General features: G+C 47.7%; 1 protein-coding gene across 2 annotated transcripts in view; it reads right to left on the bottom strand.

Annotated features, from left to right (window-relative positions):
- POMT2 (protein O-mannosyltransferase 2) overlaps nt 1-20046 on the bottom strand; it is a 45502-nt gene that overhangs the window by 20497 nt on the left and 4959 nt on the right. Inside the window, exons 2-10 of one of the 2 annotated variants that reach the window (XM_089908016.1) lie at nt 18281-18456; nt 16671-16755; nt 12069-12173; nt 10209-10317; nt 7947-8055; nt 6303-6462; nt 4829-4935; nt 3946-4028; nt 1664-1773 (exon numbers count right to left, since the gene is read on the bottom strand). In XM_089908016.1, the coding sequence (XP_089764142.1) occupies nt 1664-1773; nt 3946-4028; nt 4829-4935; nt 6303-6462; nt 7947-8055; nt 10209-10317; nt 12069-12173; nt 16671-16755; nt 18281-18303 (891 nt within the window). In that variant the 5' untranslated portion in view covers nt 18304-18456. The remainder of the gene's footprint in view (nt 1-1663; nt 1774-3945; nt 4029-4828; nt 4936-6302; nt 6463-7946; nt 8056-10208; nt 10318-12068; nt 12174-16670; nt 16756-18280; nt 18457-20046) is intronic. The other variant, XM_022576454.3, reaches the window with a different exon arrangement.

Below are 20046 nucleotides of genomic sequence, written 5' to 3' on the forward strand. Positions count from 1 at the left end.
AATAACAATAAAATATTTTGAGAAGCAAAAGTTTTTCACAAAGTAAAGGTTTTGGTCATTTTGCAGGAAGAGAAACTTCACTTCAAGCTTCTCAGAGCAGCAGCCAGCCCTGAAGCCCCGACCTCCGTACCCTCCTCTCCTCGGGTCACTGCATCCGAGGCCTCCGCCCTGCCCACGCCATGGAAGCCACCCTTGTCAGAGTTGCCAGGCCTCCCATGTTGCCCTTCGAAGGCCTCTTCCTCTGTCCTCACATTCTCCGAGGTCTCTGCAGCACCTGAACTGCTGGCGTCTCCTCCCACTGGAGACCCTCTGCTTGGCACTCTCCTCCCGTTCTCCTCCAACCTCCCCGTCCACCCCTTCCTTCTCAGCCACTTCTACCAGCACCACTCTGAGCGCCTTTAATGCTGCCTTACATGCTGCTGCTCCCCAGGGCTCCTCTGCTGGCCCTCCTCCCTCTGCACGCTGCTTCAGGGCAATGTCACCCATCCCCCACCGTGTCACTGACACCTGTATGCTACACACCCATGTCTCTTTCCTGAGACAAGTCCCAGAGCTAAAATACACAAAGGAAACTCATCTCCAAAGCCATGCTTCCTCCTCCATTTCTGATTATGGTGAAACAGCATTATCACACAAACACCTTGACCTCCAGACTACAGACCTGGACATGGCTCATCCCTGACATCTATCAGTTACCAGGCCCTGACATTCAACCTGTGAAGAGTTCCCTAAATCACTTCCCCCTCTCTCCCTGTGGTCTCTGCCTCCTTTCACCATCCTCTGTCATGACTATTGCCTCTAGTCTCCTCCTCCTTCCAATCCACCACACTCCTGCTAGAGCTGTCCTTCTAAACTAGAAATCTAAGCACATCTTATCCCTTAATAAGTTTCAATGCCTCCCCAGCGTCTACAGAACAAAATTAAATCTACTGTAACACGTAAGGCCTCTCCATAATCTGGCCCCACGGACCTCTCCAACCCCATCCTTCTCCCTCTCAGGCATCATCCACCACAGCCACACCCACCACTCCTTAACGTGGGCGCGGACAGTGTCGCTCGCTTGTTCAGATCATACTCACGGCTAATCCTCCAGCATGCACGTCATACGGATTATCTCACTTAATCCTCACAACAACCTTATGATGGAGAGAAGTACTATTTATTTTCCCCAATTTAAAGATGAGCCCACTGAAGCACAGAAAGGTTAAGGAATTTATTCAAAGTCACACTCTAGTGGAACCAGGATTCGAACCCAGATAAACTAGTCTGGTTCCCAGGCCTGTGTTTATAACCATTACGCTCTACCCATCATCCACTTCGTGCTGGGCACTGAGCCTTCCAGGAGCCAGCAATCAAACAGCAAAGAGACAGGAGGAAGGAAGCACTCACAATTCAATGCGAAGAGGGTTACCACACAAGCTTGTAAAGGTGCCGAGAAAGCCGCCCACACCAGACGCACCTAACCCAGGAGCAGGCAGAGGTAGGTCATGGTGGTCAGAGGGGAACTCCCCAGCTGAAGCCTAGGGAAGCTGGAGTTAGGCAGGGGAAAAGGATGTTTCAAGCCGGGGAAACAAGGAGGGGAAGCCAGAAAGAGAACGGAGGGTTCAGTCATGGCAAACAGCTTAGTGCTGCCGCAACTCAAGCGCACAAAGGGCTCACTGACCTGCTGCTGGCGGGCGCCGATGCCCTCGGGGTAGAGGTGCCTGTGCGAGTGGAGGTAGCCGACGGCCATCCGCGCGCTCTTCACGGTGATCACAGAGCCATAGGCCAGGTCTGCGGGCAGACGGCGACGGTGTGAGCTGGCGCAGCGCTAGACCTGCCCCTGACTGCAGGGGCCGCTGAAGCCACAGGCCTCCCCAGCCCCTAACAGACTCCACTGGGTCCCGGACTGCCGAAAGCAAGATGCGCAGCTGCCTTCTCACCCCAGTGGAGTCAACTCAAGAGGATTTCACCAAATAGTCTCGCCTGTCCCCTCCCCTCCTTCCTAAGGACTTCAGAAGAAGCTGGGTATTAACAATGCTATTATCAAAGCAAAAGACTAGGAACAACTTGTCCTTCATTCAAGGTCTATCATACACATTCCATGGAATAAAGAAGGAAGAAGCATCTTATATCTTCATCTGGAATGTTCTCCAAGATATAGTGTTACTATAGACTGTTAAGAGAGACTTTTCACTATATACCCTTTTGTGCCTTTTGAATCTAGTACCACGTGTAGTAACTGTTCAATGGTGTTTTGGGTTTTTACTCTGAATTTAAAAAAACAAAAACCCAGAGTAAACAGCTTACCCAAGAGCATCCATCCCCTCCCCACACAGGCCCCGGCTTATGGAGGAGCCACTTTGCCTTCTTACTGTCCCTCTTCTCCACGCCCTGCAATCTGGCTGCCCGCCATTCCCCACTCCACCGAAACAGGTCTCACAGCCAGTGCTGGCTGCTCCTGTCTCCCTTTGTTCATTCATTTGGCCGCTAGACCGTATGGATTACACGGTGGATGCAAAGGTGGAGGAGGCCTGGCTGCAGACCTAGTGGAGCCCAGTCTTGGGGATGATGGCGCCACACACTGAGGAGCACAGGATGATCAGCAAACGCTCCAGCAAAGGTGCGACCAGGTGTGACATGGTGGGAGCCCAGAGTAGGGTAGAACAAATTCTTGCCCAAAGAGTAAAAAGAGGATGGCTTGATGGAGAGAATATAGCTGAGCTAGGCCTTTTAGATAACGAGTAGAAATTTGCTAACGCCACCACTCCATCCTTCTAAGTCCTCGTGCTGGTCAACACACGCAGCCCCGCACGCTGCTGACCGCAGCTGCTTCTCGATTATGCTCTGTCCCCCATCTCAACCCCACACTCCCTCACGGACTGCTCCTGAGCAGCCCCTTCCTCCTGCACGCCCAGTGAGTGGCCTGACCGCACCCTGTCATCTTCCTCTTTCTACAGTTTCCTCACAGACCACAGCCACTGCACAGCATCGACCATCCCTTACTTGGCTAGTCCTCCTTTGAAAGCCTCAGCCCCAAGCCCACTGGCCCCACTGCATGGATTTCCTCAAGCAACTCAAGGCTGACTTCTCCAATGTGGAATCCAGTGTCTGCCTTTCCGAACCAATTTTTGCCTGCTTTCCTATTTTTCATTCTTTCCACACTCTGGGTGGGCCCACTGTGTTCTAGGCCCTGGAGAGACTAAAAGACATTGTCCTTGCCTCCAGGAAGTAATGACCTGGGCCCAATCTATCTTGTCAACCTTATCTTCCAGTATTTTTCTGCATATAACCTATGCCTTAAATTCTGCCCTGCTCTTGGCTTTGATCATGCTCTCCCTTCTGCCTGATACGCCCTCTCCCCCATCTCCCTCTGCTGAAACCTACCCATTTTTCCAGGGCCTGACTCCAAGGCAACTCACTCACTCTGATCACCCCCCAACCCCCTAACAGAAGTGATCTCTTACACCTTTGATCCCCACAGCTCTGCGTTCCCTCTTTCTATACTTAACACATACGGTCACATCATGTAGAGGTCCTCTACTGCAGACTCTACTCCAGACTCTCTACTCTGGAGGGCATCCGCTTACAGCCTCCGATGTGGCTAACACTTGCTCAGTTACCCGGTGTGAATAGTGAATGGATGCGAGTAGCAGGATACTCTGGTGGGAACTGACCTCTAGCCCTGAAGGGCCTTGTTCCTTCACCAGATTCTCCCTGTTGGTCTTCCCACAGCCACGACGGACAAGTTATTCTTTAGGGTCAAAGAGCTCGTTGCTCAGGACGTCTTCCTCTGCACTTCCTGTGTTCCTATTCACTCTCTTGAGTGCTCGGACCAGATTTAACTGGATCTTTCTCCCACTTTGCCCATCTAAAATAACTCAGGCTGTCATATCATCTTTTCCAATACAACTCCCAGGAATCCCTTCTGTCCTTCTACCTTTGTAAAGGACAAGAGACACTCACGTTCAGGGATGGAAGCATTGTGAAGGTTGTTTCCTGAAAGCCGGGCCTGGAAGGCAGAACTGAAGAAGCCATCACCAGGACCACTGTAGGGAAAGGCAGAGAGAAGACAGCCAAATTAATGGAGTGAAACTGTGATTTCCCAGGAGCCCTAGGAAGAGCTCTGCACAGCTGGTTTAAAAGAAGTACAAGGGGGTGGCAGTGCGGTATCGTGGACAGACATGGGGGATAGAGTCAGTGAAACTAGGGTCCAAATTATAACTCGGCCACTTACTAGCTAGGTGAACTTTGGAAGATACCTGGCCTTGTTTAGCCTCAATTCTTCATTTATAAATCAGGGATTTAAAAAAAAAAAATCAAAGAATTATTATGGGACTTCCCTGGTGGTCCAGTGGTTAAGACTCTGTGCTTACAATGCAACCGACACGGGTTAGATCCCTGGTCGCGGAACTGAGATCCCACATGCCGTGTGGCACGGCCAAAAATTTCTTTTTTAAGAAAGAATTATTATGACTAAATGAGATAACGTATATAAAATGCTGAACACAGTTCCTGACACATAGTCACTACCTGTTAAATGGGAGCTGCTGCTGGTGTTATTGTTATTATTACCCTCACTCCAACTGCACATGCTTATGGCGGCCCATCCCTGTTAAGCACAAGGAACTGTGTTTAGGGATAAGGGGCAGTTTGGCTATTAGAACATTCTCTTCTTCCTTCAGGCCAGGGTACCCAAAAGATAGAACATAAGAGGAAACCAACAGAAAAAAAAACCTGGGTCCCCTCCGAGCATCCCAACGAGACCCAGGAAATCACACGGCCCCTCCATAGGCTTAGAGGCAAGAGGAAGACCAGAAGTGAGACACTGGAAAGGCTCTGGCTGTACCTTTTATTCAGCACCATGAAGTGAACAGCGTACGTGGCCGTGTAGAGAGCCAGCGGCAGCACTATGAGGCACAGGATGCGAGCGGTCAGATGTTTTCCCACAGTCACCTGCAAACCAAGCCAGTGCAGGGTGCTGGGCATATGAGGCATTATTTGCCTTATGCCTGACATGTGTGTTATCTGTAAGTTTTTATGTGTAAGTCATAATCAGAAACAATTGAAAAACTAATGGCTATCAAGAAGGAAAGACATGGGGAAACCCTAAGCCTTCCCATAACACCCCCCACCAACCAAGCACTGCAGGGGGCTGAACCTGGGCCAGCCCTCCGCTGCCTGTCCAGACCCTCACCGAGGACCCCGGGCTGTCCCCGCGTTACTGCCAAGGTGTGGCCTGCATCTTCAGCATCGTCACTCATCACTCCCTCTCCATCCTAGTCACGCTGACGCCCTGCACTTTCCCCATGCTTCTTGCACTGTACCAGTCCCACCCATCACATTGATAACTGCTCCTTATCTTAACTTTAGGCCTCAGCTTCCTCCTAGAAGCCTTCCTGGATTGCCCGAGACTGGGCTTGTGCTCTCCTCTGTGCTTTCACAGCCTTTGTTGGCTGGACCGTGACTTATTTTTTCTTTTCTTTCTTTCTTTCTTATTTCTCTCTCTCCGTTGTCTCTAGAGGGCAGGAATCTTGTTTTAATCACCTGCATATTCTGTGTCTCACACTAGCGGATGGTCTGTCTATATGTCCTGAATGAATAAATGAACTTGTTGGGACTTTGGTTCAGAGGTGCATTACAGCAAAGTATCAATAGTTCAGGCCTGGAGTCAGCCTCGCCTGTTTGAATCCTAGACCTACCTCTTACTACTTGTATGACTTTGGGAACATTATTACCTCTCTAGGTCTCAATTTCCTCATTTGGCAAGAGGGTAATAACTACCTGCCTCACGGGTTTGTTATGAGGAGGAAATGAGATGATGAAAGTAAAGCATTTTGCATACTGCCTGACACAGTCACTCTTCATAAATAATATTGTAATAAACCATAAGGCCCTTACCAGTCTCCAGATGCAGAGACTCTGGGTCAGGAAAAGAAAATTTTAAGTTCAGGAAGTCAGTCTACCAATCTTACCTCAAGTCCCAGGCAGTCAGTGTCTGTCACACATTTGGCATGAGCCCAGACGGACAGAATCCCCTGGCTGGGTTGTTTGCAAAGCATTTAAAAACCAATGCAGGAACAAATGCCAAAAGAGAATCCCAAGGATATCAGTCCATCCTCTCTCTTTGTACCTCTCCAGCCTGTCAGCCATGGCCCACTCCCTGATGCCCTGGTCCCTACAGAGGGCAGCCGGATGCAGCCCACCTCAGGCCCAGAACACAGCTGTTCTGCCACCTGCAGCAGAAGCAGAGAAAGACCACTGGCTCTGCTAAGCGAGGAGCAGGGGAGCAAAGACATTTCTACAAGCACTTGGGTTCTCACCATTGAAAGACTGAGGTCTCCAAACAGGTGCCAAAGGTCTGAAACGGTGTTCCACCCCACTTGCAGGATGATAAAGAGGCCAACAAACTTGACCCCCAGAGCACCAGCTAGATTAACGCCAGTCAGGCTGAGCCAGAGCCACCAGGGGGCAGAGAAGGGCCTGAAAATCAACAAGGCACAGAGTTCAGTTTGGCAGCTGGAACCAAACTCAAAAGCAAGAGCAGCAATGGGGAAGGCAGAGGTCCTCTGACTCTGGGAGGCTGCACTGTGGCCTCTCTCTTGAGGGCTCCCAACCTCAGGGACCATGCATGGCTCCGAGGAGGAGGTGGTCTGTGAAACCCCTGAAACTGCAGGAAGCACCGTGTGAGAGTCAGTAGGCGATTCTTCTGGGGAGAAGCGCCATCGCTTTCCTCGCTAAGTACAGGGCTTCAAGTAAGCAAGAGGCTTATTCTTCAGTGGTGACCAATCAAGTGGAAGGAAAAGGAAAATCCAGAGAAGCCTGATGGATTCAGTCAGCCCTGTCTTTTGTGCCACCTCTGGACCCTGTAAAAGCCAGCAGTTACTGAGTGCCTACTATGTGTCAGGCACTATTGCAAGCACCTTACACGTATTAACTCTTTAGCCTTCCCTACAACCCCCTGGAAGCAGATCCTGTCATCCGCCTCTTCTTCCACACGAGGACTCGAGGACTCGAGGTACAGAGAGGTTAGGTAATACAGCCAGCCAGCGGGGGAGCACAGTGCTAAGCCCAGCAGTCGGTTCCCAAGCTTGCTGCACTTAGATCACCTGGTGCTCTGAGCTGCAGTCTCCTCATCCCCTGGCTGACCCCCTGCCACAGCAAATGCTCCTGAACAGCCAAGACCTATGTGTTCCTGTACCTCTAGCTCCTGGCACAGTACCTGGCACATAGTATGTATTCAAGAAATGGCAGGTGGGGCTTCCCCAGTGGCGCAGTGGTCGGGAGTCCGCCTGCTGACGCAGGGGACATGGGTTCGTGCCCCGGTCCGGGAAGATCCCACATGCCGCGTAGCGGCTGGGCCCGTGAGCCATGGCCGCTGAGCTTGCGCGTCCGGAGCCTGTGCTCCGTAGCGGGAGAGGCCACAACAGTGAGAGGCCAGCGTACCGCAAAAAAAAAACCCAAAAAAAAACAAAAAAAAAAGAAATGGCAGGTGGAAGGGGATGTGGTGCAAGTAGAAGATAACCCAAATCCGGAGAGAGCTGGTGGTCACTGCTTGGTTGTGGCAAAACCAAGGTGACTTCTGAAAAAGCCTTAGCAGAGCCAGCTCTTTTGGTCTGAATAAAATGAATGACCTACTCTACTCTCTCAGAGGCAGAAGGATGATCTGGAAGGGACTATTCTGGAAGAAGGCCAGGCCCTCCAGAACAGCTTTAGAATTGACTGGGGCCTGCAGGGATCCTCTTGACTGATGTAGACCCTTCAAGCCAAACTTTATATACCTTATTCCCATCACCAAGTCAGGAATGGCTGCAACCACTGAGGGCAGGGAGACAAACAGTTCCCAGGCAATATCTATTCTGGTGCCCCCCACCCTAGGCATCACACCCACCCTGTCCCTGGCCCTTATATAAATTCTAGAGCTGCCACAGCTTCTGACACCCCCTCCCAAAGATGGTGTTTCTGACCTGTTGGCACAGGAGTTGTACTTGACCATGCTCAGCATGGCAGCCATGATGAAGAACATCAAGATGGGGTCAAGGAGGATGTACTGGGACAGAGTGAGGCATCCTGTGTCTGAAAAACATGAGCTCAGTGGTCAAAAAGTGGAATCAGAGATGGGCCCCCCTGAGAACCAAACACCCCAGTGGTAAGAAACAGTCCCCCTTGTGCTTAGTTGCATTTGTGCAGTCAAGATTAGATGGGCAACTGAGTCATCTGGAAGGTGGAAGGCCACAGCTTTGGGGTACACCAAAGCCCAATGATATAAAAGAATATCTCACACTGCTTCCAGGCCCTTGACCCACAAAGGGATCACGTCATGCATTCAGATACAGCGATCCTGAGATGAGGGCTCCTGCTAATTTCCACCATCAAAAAGGGAGTTCTGCTACCATGCTTATGCAGCCACAAACTACATACACCCAGGAAAGAATCTTACCATTTCATACGAAGTCTCTGTTGGGAGTTGATTCTCCATGCAGGTGCTGAAGTGATTTTTCTTTTAAACAAAATTTCATTACATCATGGCCTGGCCTAAGTCCTCCAATGTCTTCCCATCTCATTCAGACTAACAAGCTCCTTCAGACAGCCTCAAGACGGCCACCAAAGTCTTCATGGTCTCCCCACCTATCCAGCCTCCTCTCCCAACACCCTCTGCCTCACTCACTCTACTCTGGCCTCACTGGTCTTCTTGCTGTTCCCTGAATCCACCAAGTGCCGCCTTGCACCGGGACCACTGCACATGCTATTTCCTCTGCCTAAACACTCTTCCCTCAGATCTCTGCATGGCTTAATCTTTGGCTTCACTCAGGTCTCTGCTCAAGGCCACCTCCTCAGGGGGCTCTTCACAGACCACCCTGCCTAAAACAGAATCACTCCCCATTACTCCCTCCCTTACCCTACCCTATTTTCTACATTGTACTTATTGCTTAAGGTGTTACAGTACAGACTTAATGCACTTGTTTATTTATCATCTGCCCCACTAATGAGCAAGCTCCACGACAGCAGTGTCTCAGCAGCGCATCCTCTGAGGCCAAGAAAGTGGCTTAGCACAGAGGAGATGCCTGCAAATAGTCGTGGAATGAAAAATGAATAAACCAATAACTGAAGAGGGAAGTTAAAGACCCAAGGGAAAAGCCACCAGTCCTCTAGAAAGAGACCCTGTAGTCTTGCAACATTATCTGTCAAAGCAAAGCCAGAGGGCTTCCCTGGTGGTGCAGTGGTTAAGAATCCGCCTGACAATGCAAGGGACACAGGTTTGATCCCTGGTCCGGGAAGATCCCACATGCCACAGAGCAGCTAAGCCTGTGCACCACAACTACTGAAGCCCACGCACCCTAGAGCCTACGAGCCATAACTACTGAACCCACACACCGCAACTACTGAAGCCCACACACTCTAAGGCCTGTGTGCCGCAACTACTGAAGCCCGAGCGCCTAGAGCCCATACTCCGCAACAACAGAAGCCACCGCAATGAGAAGCGCGCACACCACAACGAAGAGTAGTCCCTGCTCACTGCAACCAAAGAAAGCCCGCGCGCAGCAACGAAGACCCAACGAAGACAAAGAAAAAAAAAACAAAGCCAGAATCGCCCCTAAATTAACCACCTAAACTGGTCTGGACTTCTTCAAATGTTAAGCTCTATGAGGTCAGGAATTCACTTTCATATGAGCAAGGCTAAAAACAGGATCAATTTCTCTGGATCAACTCTCAATTAGCCATGTGAGAATTATCCACAGAAATAAAGTTCCCATTTTATCCTCTGCCACCCAGCTACTTCTGTGGCATCTACCTTTGCATTCAGTTGAAATTAGTTTAAGGAATGCAAACTAATCTTGACAGTAACCTAAGAGAAGCAGAATTAGAACTGTAAGCCTCCTTCAAACACACGCACACGCACACGCACACACACACGCACACGCACACACAAGCACACATAAACTTGTTATCCATTCCAAACTCAAATGTGGATAACTTGCAGATAATCTATTCCTTGGGATTACCCCTACCAACTCACCACTCCAATAAAATATAAAGGCTTGCTACATATAAGTATTTATATATGTAAGTATTACTAGTGAATAAAAGGAGACTTGTAGTACATTTACCCAATCCTCAGGTTACTTAAGAACTGGGCCCGTAGACAGGATCTTTAAGTATATTGATTTCCAGCTACATTCATAGTGTGGCAGTCAATATCCCAAGAAACGTGGTCTAGGACAACTTACCAAAGGTGAGGAGGGCAGCCGTGAGCAGCGCTGCCGGGAGGGACTGGGACAGCTCCAGTACAGTGAGGTAGGCAAAGGGGATCAGCAAAGCGCCGAGGAACGCGCAGAACTATGGAAGGACAGGAGAAGCAGTCAAGTAACTAACTAAGCAAAGCATCAGGGACCTACTTGGCTTGGTACAAACTAATCTTTTAAGATGGAGGACCCTGATGATGGCATGACTTGGTGACCTAAAATCACCTGCAATATGTTTAAATATCAAAGGGGTGGTTTAACAGTGAAGCATCAAATCAAGCAACATTTACGTTCCCATTAAGCACCAACTTGTGCACTGACAAGAAATCAGCAAAGTTCAGCCCGGGAGGTGTGGGCAAGACGGCCCACGATTTCAAGTGGGAGACTCCGGGAATGGACCGTCCCATCATTGCTAGCTGTGACCTTGACAAAGTCACGTCTCTGTATCTCAGCCTCTCCTTCTGTGTAATGTGAAACTTAAGAGTTCCTACCTCATAGGGTTTACTTTTTAGATTAAATGAGCTAAAGTTTATTACCACACAGAAAGTTCTTGATAAACACTAGCTTCTGTTATGAAACTGGGTGCAAGTTGAGAAATACCTCTCTGGAGGTGTTTTAATATTTTAGAGAACTCTAATGTTATTTCTGTTATTTCTCCCTTGGTCCTTTTATTCAATCACACCAGGAATCACTCTTTAATCTATAGGTTGTATTTTGATTTTAGAAAAAAGACTGCTTGACACTTCAGCATCTGGAGGGTTGTTTTTCAGTTTTGTTTTGTTTTTAACCACCAGTGTTCTCTCCTACCTGTCCATCAAAAGTAATCAGACAAACCCAGGGGAATGGAAATTCTCACATTTGGGTTGTCACTTTTTGTTAGCAGAAAGCAATGTGCTCTAGTGTGAAAGGGAACAGGGCTGATATATTTGGCCTTCTCATTTCCATAGCAAGTTCACAGTGAGTCAGGCCTATATCCAATTATGTATGCTATGTGGTATTCAAACATCATTAGGAAGACACAGAACCACTTAAGAATATGAACTTGAGGGTAGTGGACACTTCTTGTTTAATATGGAATGGTATGACCACACAAACAAGCCAGTGATTAGCCCAAGTAATCACATGGCATTTATCTAAACTGCTTTGATAAAGCAGTTTCCTTGAGGAAAGGGGCTTGTAAATGCAACCTGCTCTGAGAGCTCCACACTGGAGGACAGTTTCCACAGGTCTTATTAGCTCCAGGTACAAGGTCCCCAGAGAGTTGGGTATTTAGGCCCTGCCATGCCCCATCAAGGCTGGTGTTGGGACTCAGAGCACAGAGGGACCAGGCAAACACACACTTCCCTTAAAAGACTGGAAAACCCCTTGTGTGCCCGACACCTTCGTGGGGAAAGACAGAAGAACCTGGTGACATGGGTGTGGGGATGCTGAAATGTTAATAAAGGCCCTCAGAGGTAGGCAACACCCTAGCAGTTGTGGCTGCAGGGGAAGGACGCGTAGCCTGCCAATGTGCTGAGGCCAATGTTGGGATTGCAGGAGATTCCTGGCTGCCTGAGTCCCGGGCTGCCCTCTGATCTGAAATCTGATGCCTCACGTTGGCAGGAGAACAGGTGACGGGGTGCGCTTGCTCCTGTCTGTGTCATTGCTGTATTATCTGTGGCCTCCCTCTCCCTTCCCGCCCACCCCAGCTCTGAATCTCTACTACAGGGTACAGGTCCAATCATCCTCCCCCACCAAAGTCCCCTTGTCTAAATCTGCCACCACTCCAGGGCTTCCAGCTGTCACATTTCTGACTGAGTGTGGCCCCAGAGTTGAGTTGGGCAATAGCAAGTCAGGGAGCCTTACTCCTCTCATTCCCAGGTAGCTGTGATGCTCATATTCGTCCCCAGGCTTCTGGAACAAAAAGGTGCCGTCATATCCACTCAAGTGGCCAGCAAGGCCTATCAGCATCTGAGGAGAGAAGGAGAGGCCTCAGAGAGAAGATGCCTCCGCCCCCTGAACTCCCCTCCAGCTGCGCCCAGACCTCGGCTTCGCTTGACAACTGCCCATAGAAGGAGCTACCACTGTGACATTTTCTCCAGCAGCTGTGGCAGAGCAAAGAATCTTTTGTCTACAGAGCTCATTGCCTGAAACAAATCCTCTCTTGTGTTAAGGCCAAGTTCTTGGGAACAGTGCAGACTGAGTATTTAGGAAGAAAAAAATCCCACAATTCGAAGGGCAGGGCCAGTGAGGGGCTCTCTCATTCAGCCTTCTTTCATTTGTTACGAAGTAAAACACGACAGCTCATGGGGGAGGCCATGGGCAGGGGCTGATTCCTGGGAGACTGGGCCACTGAAAAGAAAATGAGGTTCCAAGTCAGAATGAGGAGGGAGGAAAGTGGCCAAGTTGCTACACACCAGGAATAGAGAGAAGGGAAGAAAATGGGAAAGCAGAATGCAAACACAGATGCATTTCCCCAGAGGGGAAGAGAGAAGTCCCAGTGGAAACAGTGCCAAAAGGCCAGGGACTGGTTTCTCCTACCACCAGTATTCCAAAGGGAGGCCACCCTGGCACATCCCAAAACAGAACAAATCAACTGTAAACTAAGACTGTGAGTTGTAAATCCTTCAAAACGTTCGAGAGGATCAGCCTCTTCATTTCTGTCTTTCCTTGACCGTCAACAGTGTAAAATTTTCTTTTCCACACACGTAATCAGAAGCAGCTAAAACATAAAAACTGTCAGCAAATATCAAGCATCTGAAACAGCCCCAGGCTGCCTCGGCCTGACCCCTGTGCTCGAGTTCGGCTGTGTGGAGGGGTAGAATACACTGGCTGTGTGGAGTGAAAGCCCTTCCCAGCGATGCTGCTTGTGGGGGCTTGGATTTGGACCACTAACCAGCTCACTTTTTTCTCTAAGTAGTTCTAAACACAGTCACTCTCTGTAGTTCTGTGTCAAGGTACAGAAGCCAAAGTTCAGCAGTAAATTACTATGAAGCCTTATTTAAAAAAAAAAAAAGGAATCCCAGATTCCAGTTAATCCCAGTTAATTTAATATTAATTAATTTAATGTAAAGTAATATAAGGTATTGAGAAGACAGAGCCATCCGAATACCCAGGTGAACTTAAACTGACAAATGACAATCAAATGAATGTCCCTTCCCCCCTGGGATCTCAGAGGACAGACCCGCCTAGTGCTGGCATAAATCCCCAGACTTCTTGGCTGGTCTGGTAGAGTGAAGAAATGCACAGATGGTTTGGATCTCAGAGCCCCCCATACTAGCTCTCTGATCATAATAATCTCTTACCTACAGGTAGTAAAACCTTCCTTGCAGATGGTTGTGAGGCTTAGAGGTAATGTTGTAGGTAAAACACTTAGCACTCTGACAAGCGTTTAACAAGCACTCAAAATTCAGTTCCCTCTCAGTTTCCATAAGGTTAAAAGTAGCCCTGAGCTAATTTCCTAACTAAAGAACTCATTCAAATCAATAAGAATAAGAGCAACTTACTAGAAAAATGTTTTCATAGAAAACAAAACACAGATGGCTAAAAAACATATGGAAAAATGTTCAACGTAATTCAGAAAGACATGCAAATGAAAACAGTGATATACCAGTTTTTACTCTCAAATTCGCAAAATTTTGGAAGTATGATCATACCAGTGCTGGCAACGATGTGAGGGAAGCAAGCACCCTCATACACTGTTGGTGGGAGTATGTATTATCACAGCATTTTTGCAGGAAAACTTAACAATGTCTAACACAAATCTAAATGTGCATATTATTTGACTCTAGTTCAGCCGCTGAGGTTCTTTTGGCTACACCTGCAAAACTATGAAAAGATAAATGTACAAGGATGTTCATTGCACTACCTTTTGTAATGGCTAAAAATTGGAAATAACATAAATGCCCACCAGTTGAAGAGAGGCAAAATAATTTATGGCGCAACTGTATAACGGAATAATCTACAGCCATGAAAAAGAATGGGGTACATTTTATGTACTGATGTGGAAAGAAGTTAAGATATATTATGTTTAAAATACAAGTTGCTCAACAATTTTAGCCTGATTCCATTTGCATATATAATGTGCTGTTCCCATGTGCTAATATATATGTGTATAGAAATGCATACACACTTATATTTGTATAAAGTTTTTGAGAGGATATATAAGAAACTGTTAATAAAGGTGACCCTGGCTGCCTCTGAGGAATAAAAATGTGAGGGAAGGTAACTTTTGACCTTTTATTTCCTTCTGTACTGATCAAACTTTTTGCTACGTGCAGGTATTTTTACTTCTTTTAAAAGTACCTATTTCCTTGGAGCCCCTGGCACCCAGGGCTGGGACCAGTGTGAAGAGGCAGGTATTGGGGTCAGTACTGTAGGAGAAAACGTTCTACTCACCACTTCATGGGGCTTTTTGATTCTTGGACTGACTTGGCCTCAGAACCTATGAAAGCTACTTTGCTTATCATTCTCTTTCATCCAGGTAGAGCACAGGACCATCAGGAGATAAATTAGAGGGGCAGATGGATCACACTCTCTGGGGGCAGCCTTAGAAAGAAGCCTCACATTTCTCCCTCCACACAGGGGCCACATGTGAGGAAGGGAAGGCTTCAGCAAAAACAAATCAGCAAGTGTTTTCCACACGCCTTCACTGTGCTGAGCACTAGCAGACTCCAAAAACAGACAGGCAGTCCCCAGATGAAAGACTGGGCTAGGTTTCCTCCTCTACTGGCGGGCTGGGTCCCAGGCTAGCCCAGTGCAAATATTCAGCACGTTCTGTGGCTTAATTCTACAGCGGTAACAGATGTACTTGCCCGAATACTGGGGCAAGGCAAGTTCATCAGGCAGTGGTATAATGGTTAACAGAGCAGACTCTAAGCCAGTCTGAACCTTACCAGCTGCCACTTACTAGCTTTAATCCCTGTGGCAAACTACTTATCGTCTCTGAGTCCCAGTTTCCCCTTCCGTAACATGAGGATACAACAGTACCTACTTCATAAGGTTGTCCTGAGCATTATATAAGTTAATACATCTAAAGTGACTAAAAGAGACTGTTCAATTGCTCCAATCTTATTGTTGTTATCTTATAAAGGAGACAGAAAGAGGCATTACATATTTTGCTCCTTCTCTGGGCTCGGAGCTAATTTTGAAATAGGCCACCTAGGGACTCCCCTGGTGGTCCAGCAGTTAAGACTCAACGCTCTCAATGCAGGGGGCCCGGATTCGATCCCTGGTCATGGAACTAGATCCTGCATGCCGCAACTAAGAGCCCACATGCTGCAACTACAGATCACACATGCCACAACTGAGACCCTGAAAGAAAGAAAGGAAAGAAAGGAAGAAAGGAAGGAAGGAAGGAAGGAAGGAAGGAAGGAAGGAAGGAAGGAAGGAAGGAAGGAAGGAAGGAAGGAAGGAAGGAAGGAAGAGGCCACCTATCCCACCTTCCTCTCCACCCCTCCCACCTGCAGGGCCTTGCCCCTGGTCCCTACCCCATGCTCTGGTGCTTTCCCCCTAAGCCCACCTGTCACAGTCACCACCCCTGCCACCCCTCACCCCCTGCCTTCATCCCCAAGTACTCCATGCTCCAAGAACACTCCTCATCTTCATACCAGGCAAATTCCTGTCGCCTTAGTACCAGAGAGCTCAGCCTCCAGTTAGGAAGAAAGGAGTGAGCGAAATGCCAAGGCTAATCCATTAGCCTTCTCGGGGGTGTTTGTTTTTAAGAGAGTAAAATGAATTCTGATTGGTGGAATTTCTAATTGTACATCATGTGAAAGGAACAAGCCAAACAACGTGCACGCTGGGAACGGGGAGTGGGAAGGAGTTTCAGGCCCTTGTGGACAGTCAGCTCCCCTAAGCTATTTCTGCTTTTTATGCAACACATTCCTTCTCTCCATCTCTTTTTCTTTTCGTATACCATAAAATTCACCATTTTAAGGTGTACAATTCAGTGGCTTTTAGTTTATTCACAAGGTTGTGCGACCATCACCACTACCTAATTCCAGACTATTTCATCACCCCAAAAAGAAATTCCACACCCATTTACAGTCACTCCCCAATCCTCCCTCCCCCCAGACCCTGGCAACTGCTAATCTAGTTTCTGTCTCTGTGGATTTGCCAATTCTGGAAACATATAATATGTGGCCCTTTATGTCTGACTTCTTCCACTTAATATAATGTTTATGAGACTCATCCATGTTGCAGCATGTGTCAATATTTCACTCCTTTTTATGGCTCAATAATATTCCATTGTATAGATAATACCACATTTTGTTTATCCATCCATCAGTTGGTGGAATCTCTCTCCATTTCTGAGCCCAGAGGACTCCTAAAAACACCAAAGGTTTCCCATGAAAGCAGCTGTTCTGGAATGTCAGGGAATTCTTTCTACAAGCCCAAGAATTAAATCCAAATCTAAGACTTGGCTCCAACTCTTAGGAGAGCACTGTCATTCACCACACCGCTCACCTTTCCCAGAGGCGGGTGCACATCAAAGAAAAAGGTGCGGTTGATATAGTAACTTCCCATTTTTCCAAAGTGAGTTTCATCCCAACTAAAAAGAAAACAGAAAGAGAAATGAAATTCTTAAAATTATCATACAACCCAAACAGCCTTAATAAAGCATGGTTAAAATTACAGTTAAAACCAAAGGTTATAAGTTTCAAGCAGTTAATGAGAAAATCTGGATTAAAAAAAAAAAAAAGCTTTTGACACAAGTGATTTGAGGAAGCAAGACATCAGGCTGTTCCTTAATCTTCATTTAGACAGCGGAGAAAGGCTAGCAAATACTTACCAACCAGTTTCATAAATTTAAGTTAAATCTATACTTATACTGTATCTTGAGTTTCGATTTATTTTAAAAAGGTGAAGAGTTTCCTATACTATAAAAAGTTTTGCAATAAGAGTTTTCTTCCAAGTCTGCTAACTTTTTTTTAAAAGTAAGTTTATTTATTTATTTATTATTTATTTGTGGCTGCATTGGGTCTTTGTGGCTGCGCACGGGCTTTCTCTAGTTGCGGGCGCTACTCTTCGTTGTGGTGCAAGGGCTTCTCATTGCAGTGGCTTCTCTTGTTGCGGAGCATGGGCTCTAGGTGCGTGGGCTTCTGTAGTTGTGGTACATGGGCTCAGTAGTTGTGGCTCACAGGCTCTAGAGTGCAGGCTCAGTCATTGTGGCACACGGGCTTAGTTGCTCCATGGCATGTGGGATCTTCCTGGACTAGGGCTCGAACCTGTGTCCCCTGCCTTGGCAGGTGGATTTTTAACCACTGCGCCACCAGGGAAGCCCCAAGTCTGCTAACTTCTAACCCTAAGACTATTTTTGCCACTAGAAACTACATTACTCTTGCTGTTACAAACTACACTGTGGGCTACTGATCAGTAAGAGCCTATAGACCATGGTTGTGCCTGGAGTCTGATTTTGCTCCCAACCTTGTGATAACTAACCTGCTAACTATGAACTCACTGACCTTATTATAATGAACTAACAAGTATATAAAAAGTGTGGGCTTTCTTACTAAGTTAACAACCAGTCTAAAAACCTATCCTCATTATTTACAAATTATTTTGCAAGTAAGTGATTCTAATACACTAGCTTTTAAACACAATGCAAAAATCTTGTTCTTCTACACAACCACAGTAAACCTTTCACACCCTACACGGGGGCTTCACAGCGGCAGGCTAGTAACCCAGCAGAACCTGGCCGTTTCTGTTTGTCAATCTCTCCCTGCAGCTCAGAAGAACAGTTGCTTTCTAGTGACTATCCATCCCCAGGTCAGCTTCTGTAAGTAGTTATCACTGTCCTACAGAATAAGGGACAAAACATGCTCTTACCAAAAATGCAGGGTCTTTTTTTTGTTTGTGTGTTTTACACACTGGGTCTAATAAATAGGCAGAAGGGTAAATCTACTTCTGCGTCTGCTAAGCACATGGCTTGACATGAAATGAGGACAGTGACATGGCGATGTCAAACAGAAAAATAACTTCCAAGCAGTGTGACAAAATACATTTGCAGAAAAAAGAGAGATCCGGTCCCAGCTCCGCCACCCACTGTGGGAGCATGACCCGGCAAAATCACTCACCCTCTCCGGATCTCTTTTCTCATCTACGTGATGAAGACAACAGTAGCATCCGCCAGTCCACCTCGCAGGGAGGCAGGTATCAGGTAACACATGGGAAAGAACTCTGCAGACTATAATGTCCCACACATGCTGGGCACTATTTAAACTGTCCCAACATTTGTGGTTAGTTTTGAAGTCTGTTTGGAAACATATTGATAAAGGGGTGTAAGATTTTTACTTCAAGTAAAACTAGTAGCAATAGTCACACTTCCTCTTGGCTTTTACTGCGTGTTTGTGGTGGGACGGACAGTCTTCTCTGGCTCTCTCTTGCTCTACAGACCTTGCAGGCTACGCCAAGAATGCAAGGTCCTGGCTGCTCTTTACTCAGGCCACTTCTCAGGGTTATGCTTGCAGCAACCTTGAGGAAGACACCACGTCTCCCTCTGGGACAGAGAGCAGTCTTGTTTACTGCTTATTATAAAACAGCGGATTCCCCAAGATCAATACTCCTCAGCTGTGATTCAACCCCCTGCATGTGCAGGCATTCATCCAGACCCAGGGTATCACATGGGACACTGGGGGCAAGGGGAACTGATGCCAACATACTGATGCTCATCCTGCTTGCTGTGCTGTGAGAAATAAAGGCCTTTGTCTGTGACCTAGGACTTTGTCTCCTGCCAGCATCCATAAAACAATGACAGGCTAACTCATTAGTTGGCAAGTAGCATAAAAATAAAACCCCAAACCCTGACAGCTTCGGTGACAAGCATAGGATGCTGAGTCATAGCTTTCCTTAAGAGAAAGGACAAGGGCCATCATGGACTGGGTTAGGGGATAAGGGAAGACTCCCTGGAATCTGGTAGCGAATGCTCTTGCCCAAGTGGTGGGGAAGGCAGGTAGTAAGAATCCCCCACTGTCCTGCCTATGAATGCGGTTGAGGGGAGAGAGGCAGGATTGAAACAAACTGTCTGAATGCTGCCTTGGTTACTGCCCACGGCCTTCTGGGCAAAAGGAGGAAAGGATATAATCACAACCCTGGGGCAATAAGCTAAGCAGCCCCAGCCAAAAGGCAAGATGGACGGGCTGATGAATCTAGGAGGCCCCAGTGCTTACATATGGTGCCAGCGGTAAGGACCTTGCTATTCAACGCAGAACTCTGGGTAAAATGAAAACATTAAAAGGTTCTCGGGTGAGCTGTGTGCTCAAGCTAAAGGTGTGCCTTGCTTAGAGGCTCAGAGCCACTCCCTCCGTGTCCCATGACCCCTCCCCCTCTGGCACAATCTCAGCTTCTTTAAAGAGTAAGATGATTACAGGTGGGGCTAAGGTCTCCCTGTCCCTAAAGGGGACTAAAGGCCATACACACCCATCCTAGTGTGGTGGGAAACTCTGGGGAGAAGAGGGACTCAAGCTCAAAGTCCTACTGGATACAGGAGCACCCTACTCAATCCCTTGGAGTAAGAGGATTTGCTAGGCACAGGGATTACCAAAGGTGCCGAGGACTGCAGGGAGGACCATAGCAGTGTGTACAGGGACTGAAAGAAAAAGCCCCTAAGCCCAGGTGCTCACCAGACACAGGAAAGCAGACTGGGAAGAAGTGGTGCCAAGCCTGCTGAGGGGCTGAAGGAGCAAAAAGGCCTCCTCCTGCGCCCTGCATCCAGCACTCGCCACACCTCCCACCTGGGAATGGCATAACCTCTAGGTGGCTGTCATTATAGCTCCTGATGCAGGCCTATTAGACTTGTTAGTTGAAAGGGGAAAAAGCACCCAAATTCAACTGATAGGGTCTG

This window comes from Delphinapterus leucas, chromosome 2 (assembly GCF_059928025.1).
Source record: "Delphinapterus leucas isolate spDelLeu-1000000601 "Yukka" chromosome 2, BTC_Dleu_Yukka2, whole genome shotgun sequence".
In the NCBI taxonomy this organism is placed as follows: Eukaryota; Metazoa; Chordata; class Mammalia; order Artiodactyla; family Monodontidae; genus Delphinapterus; species Delphinapterus leucas.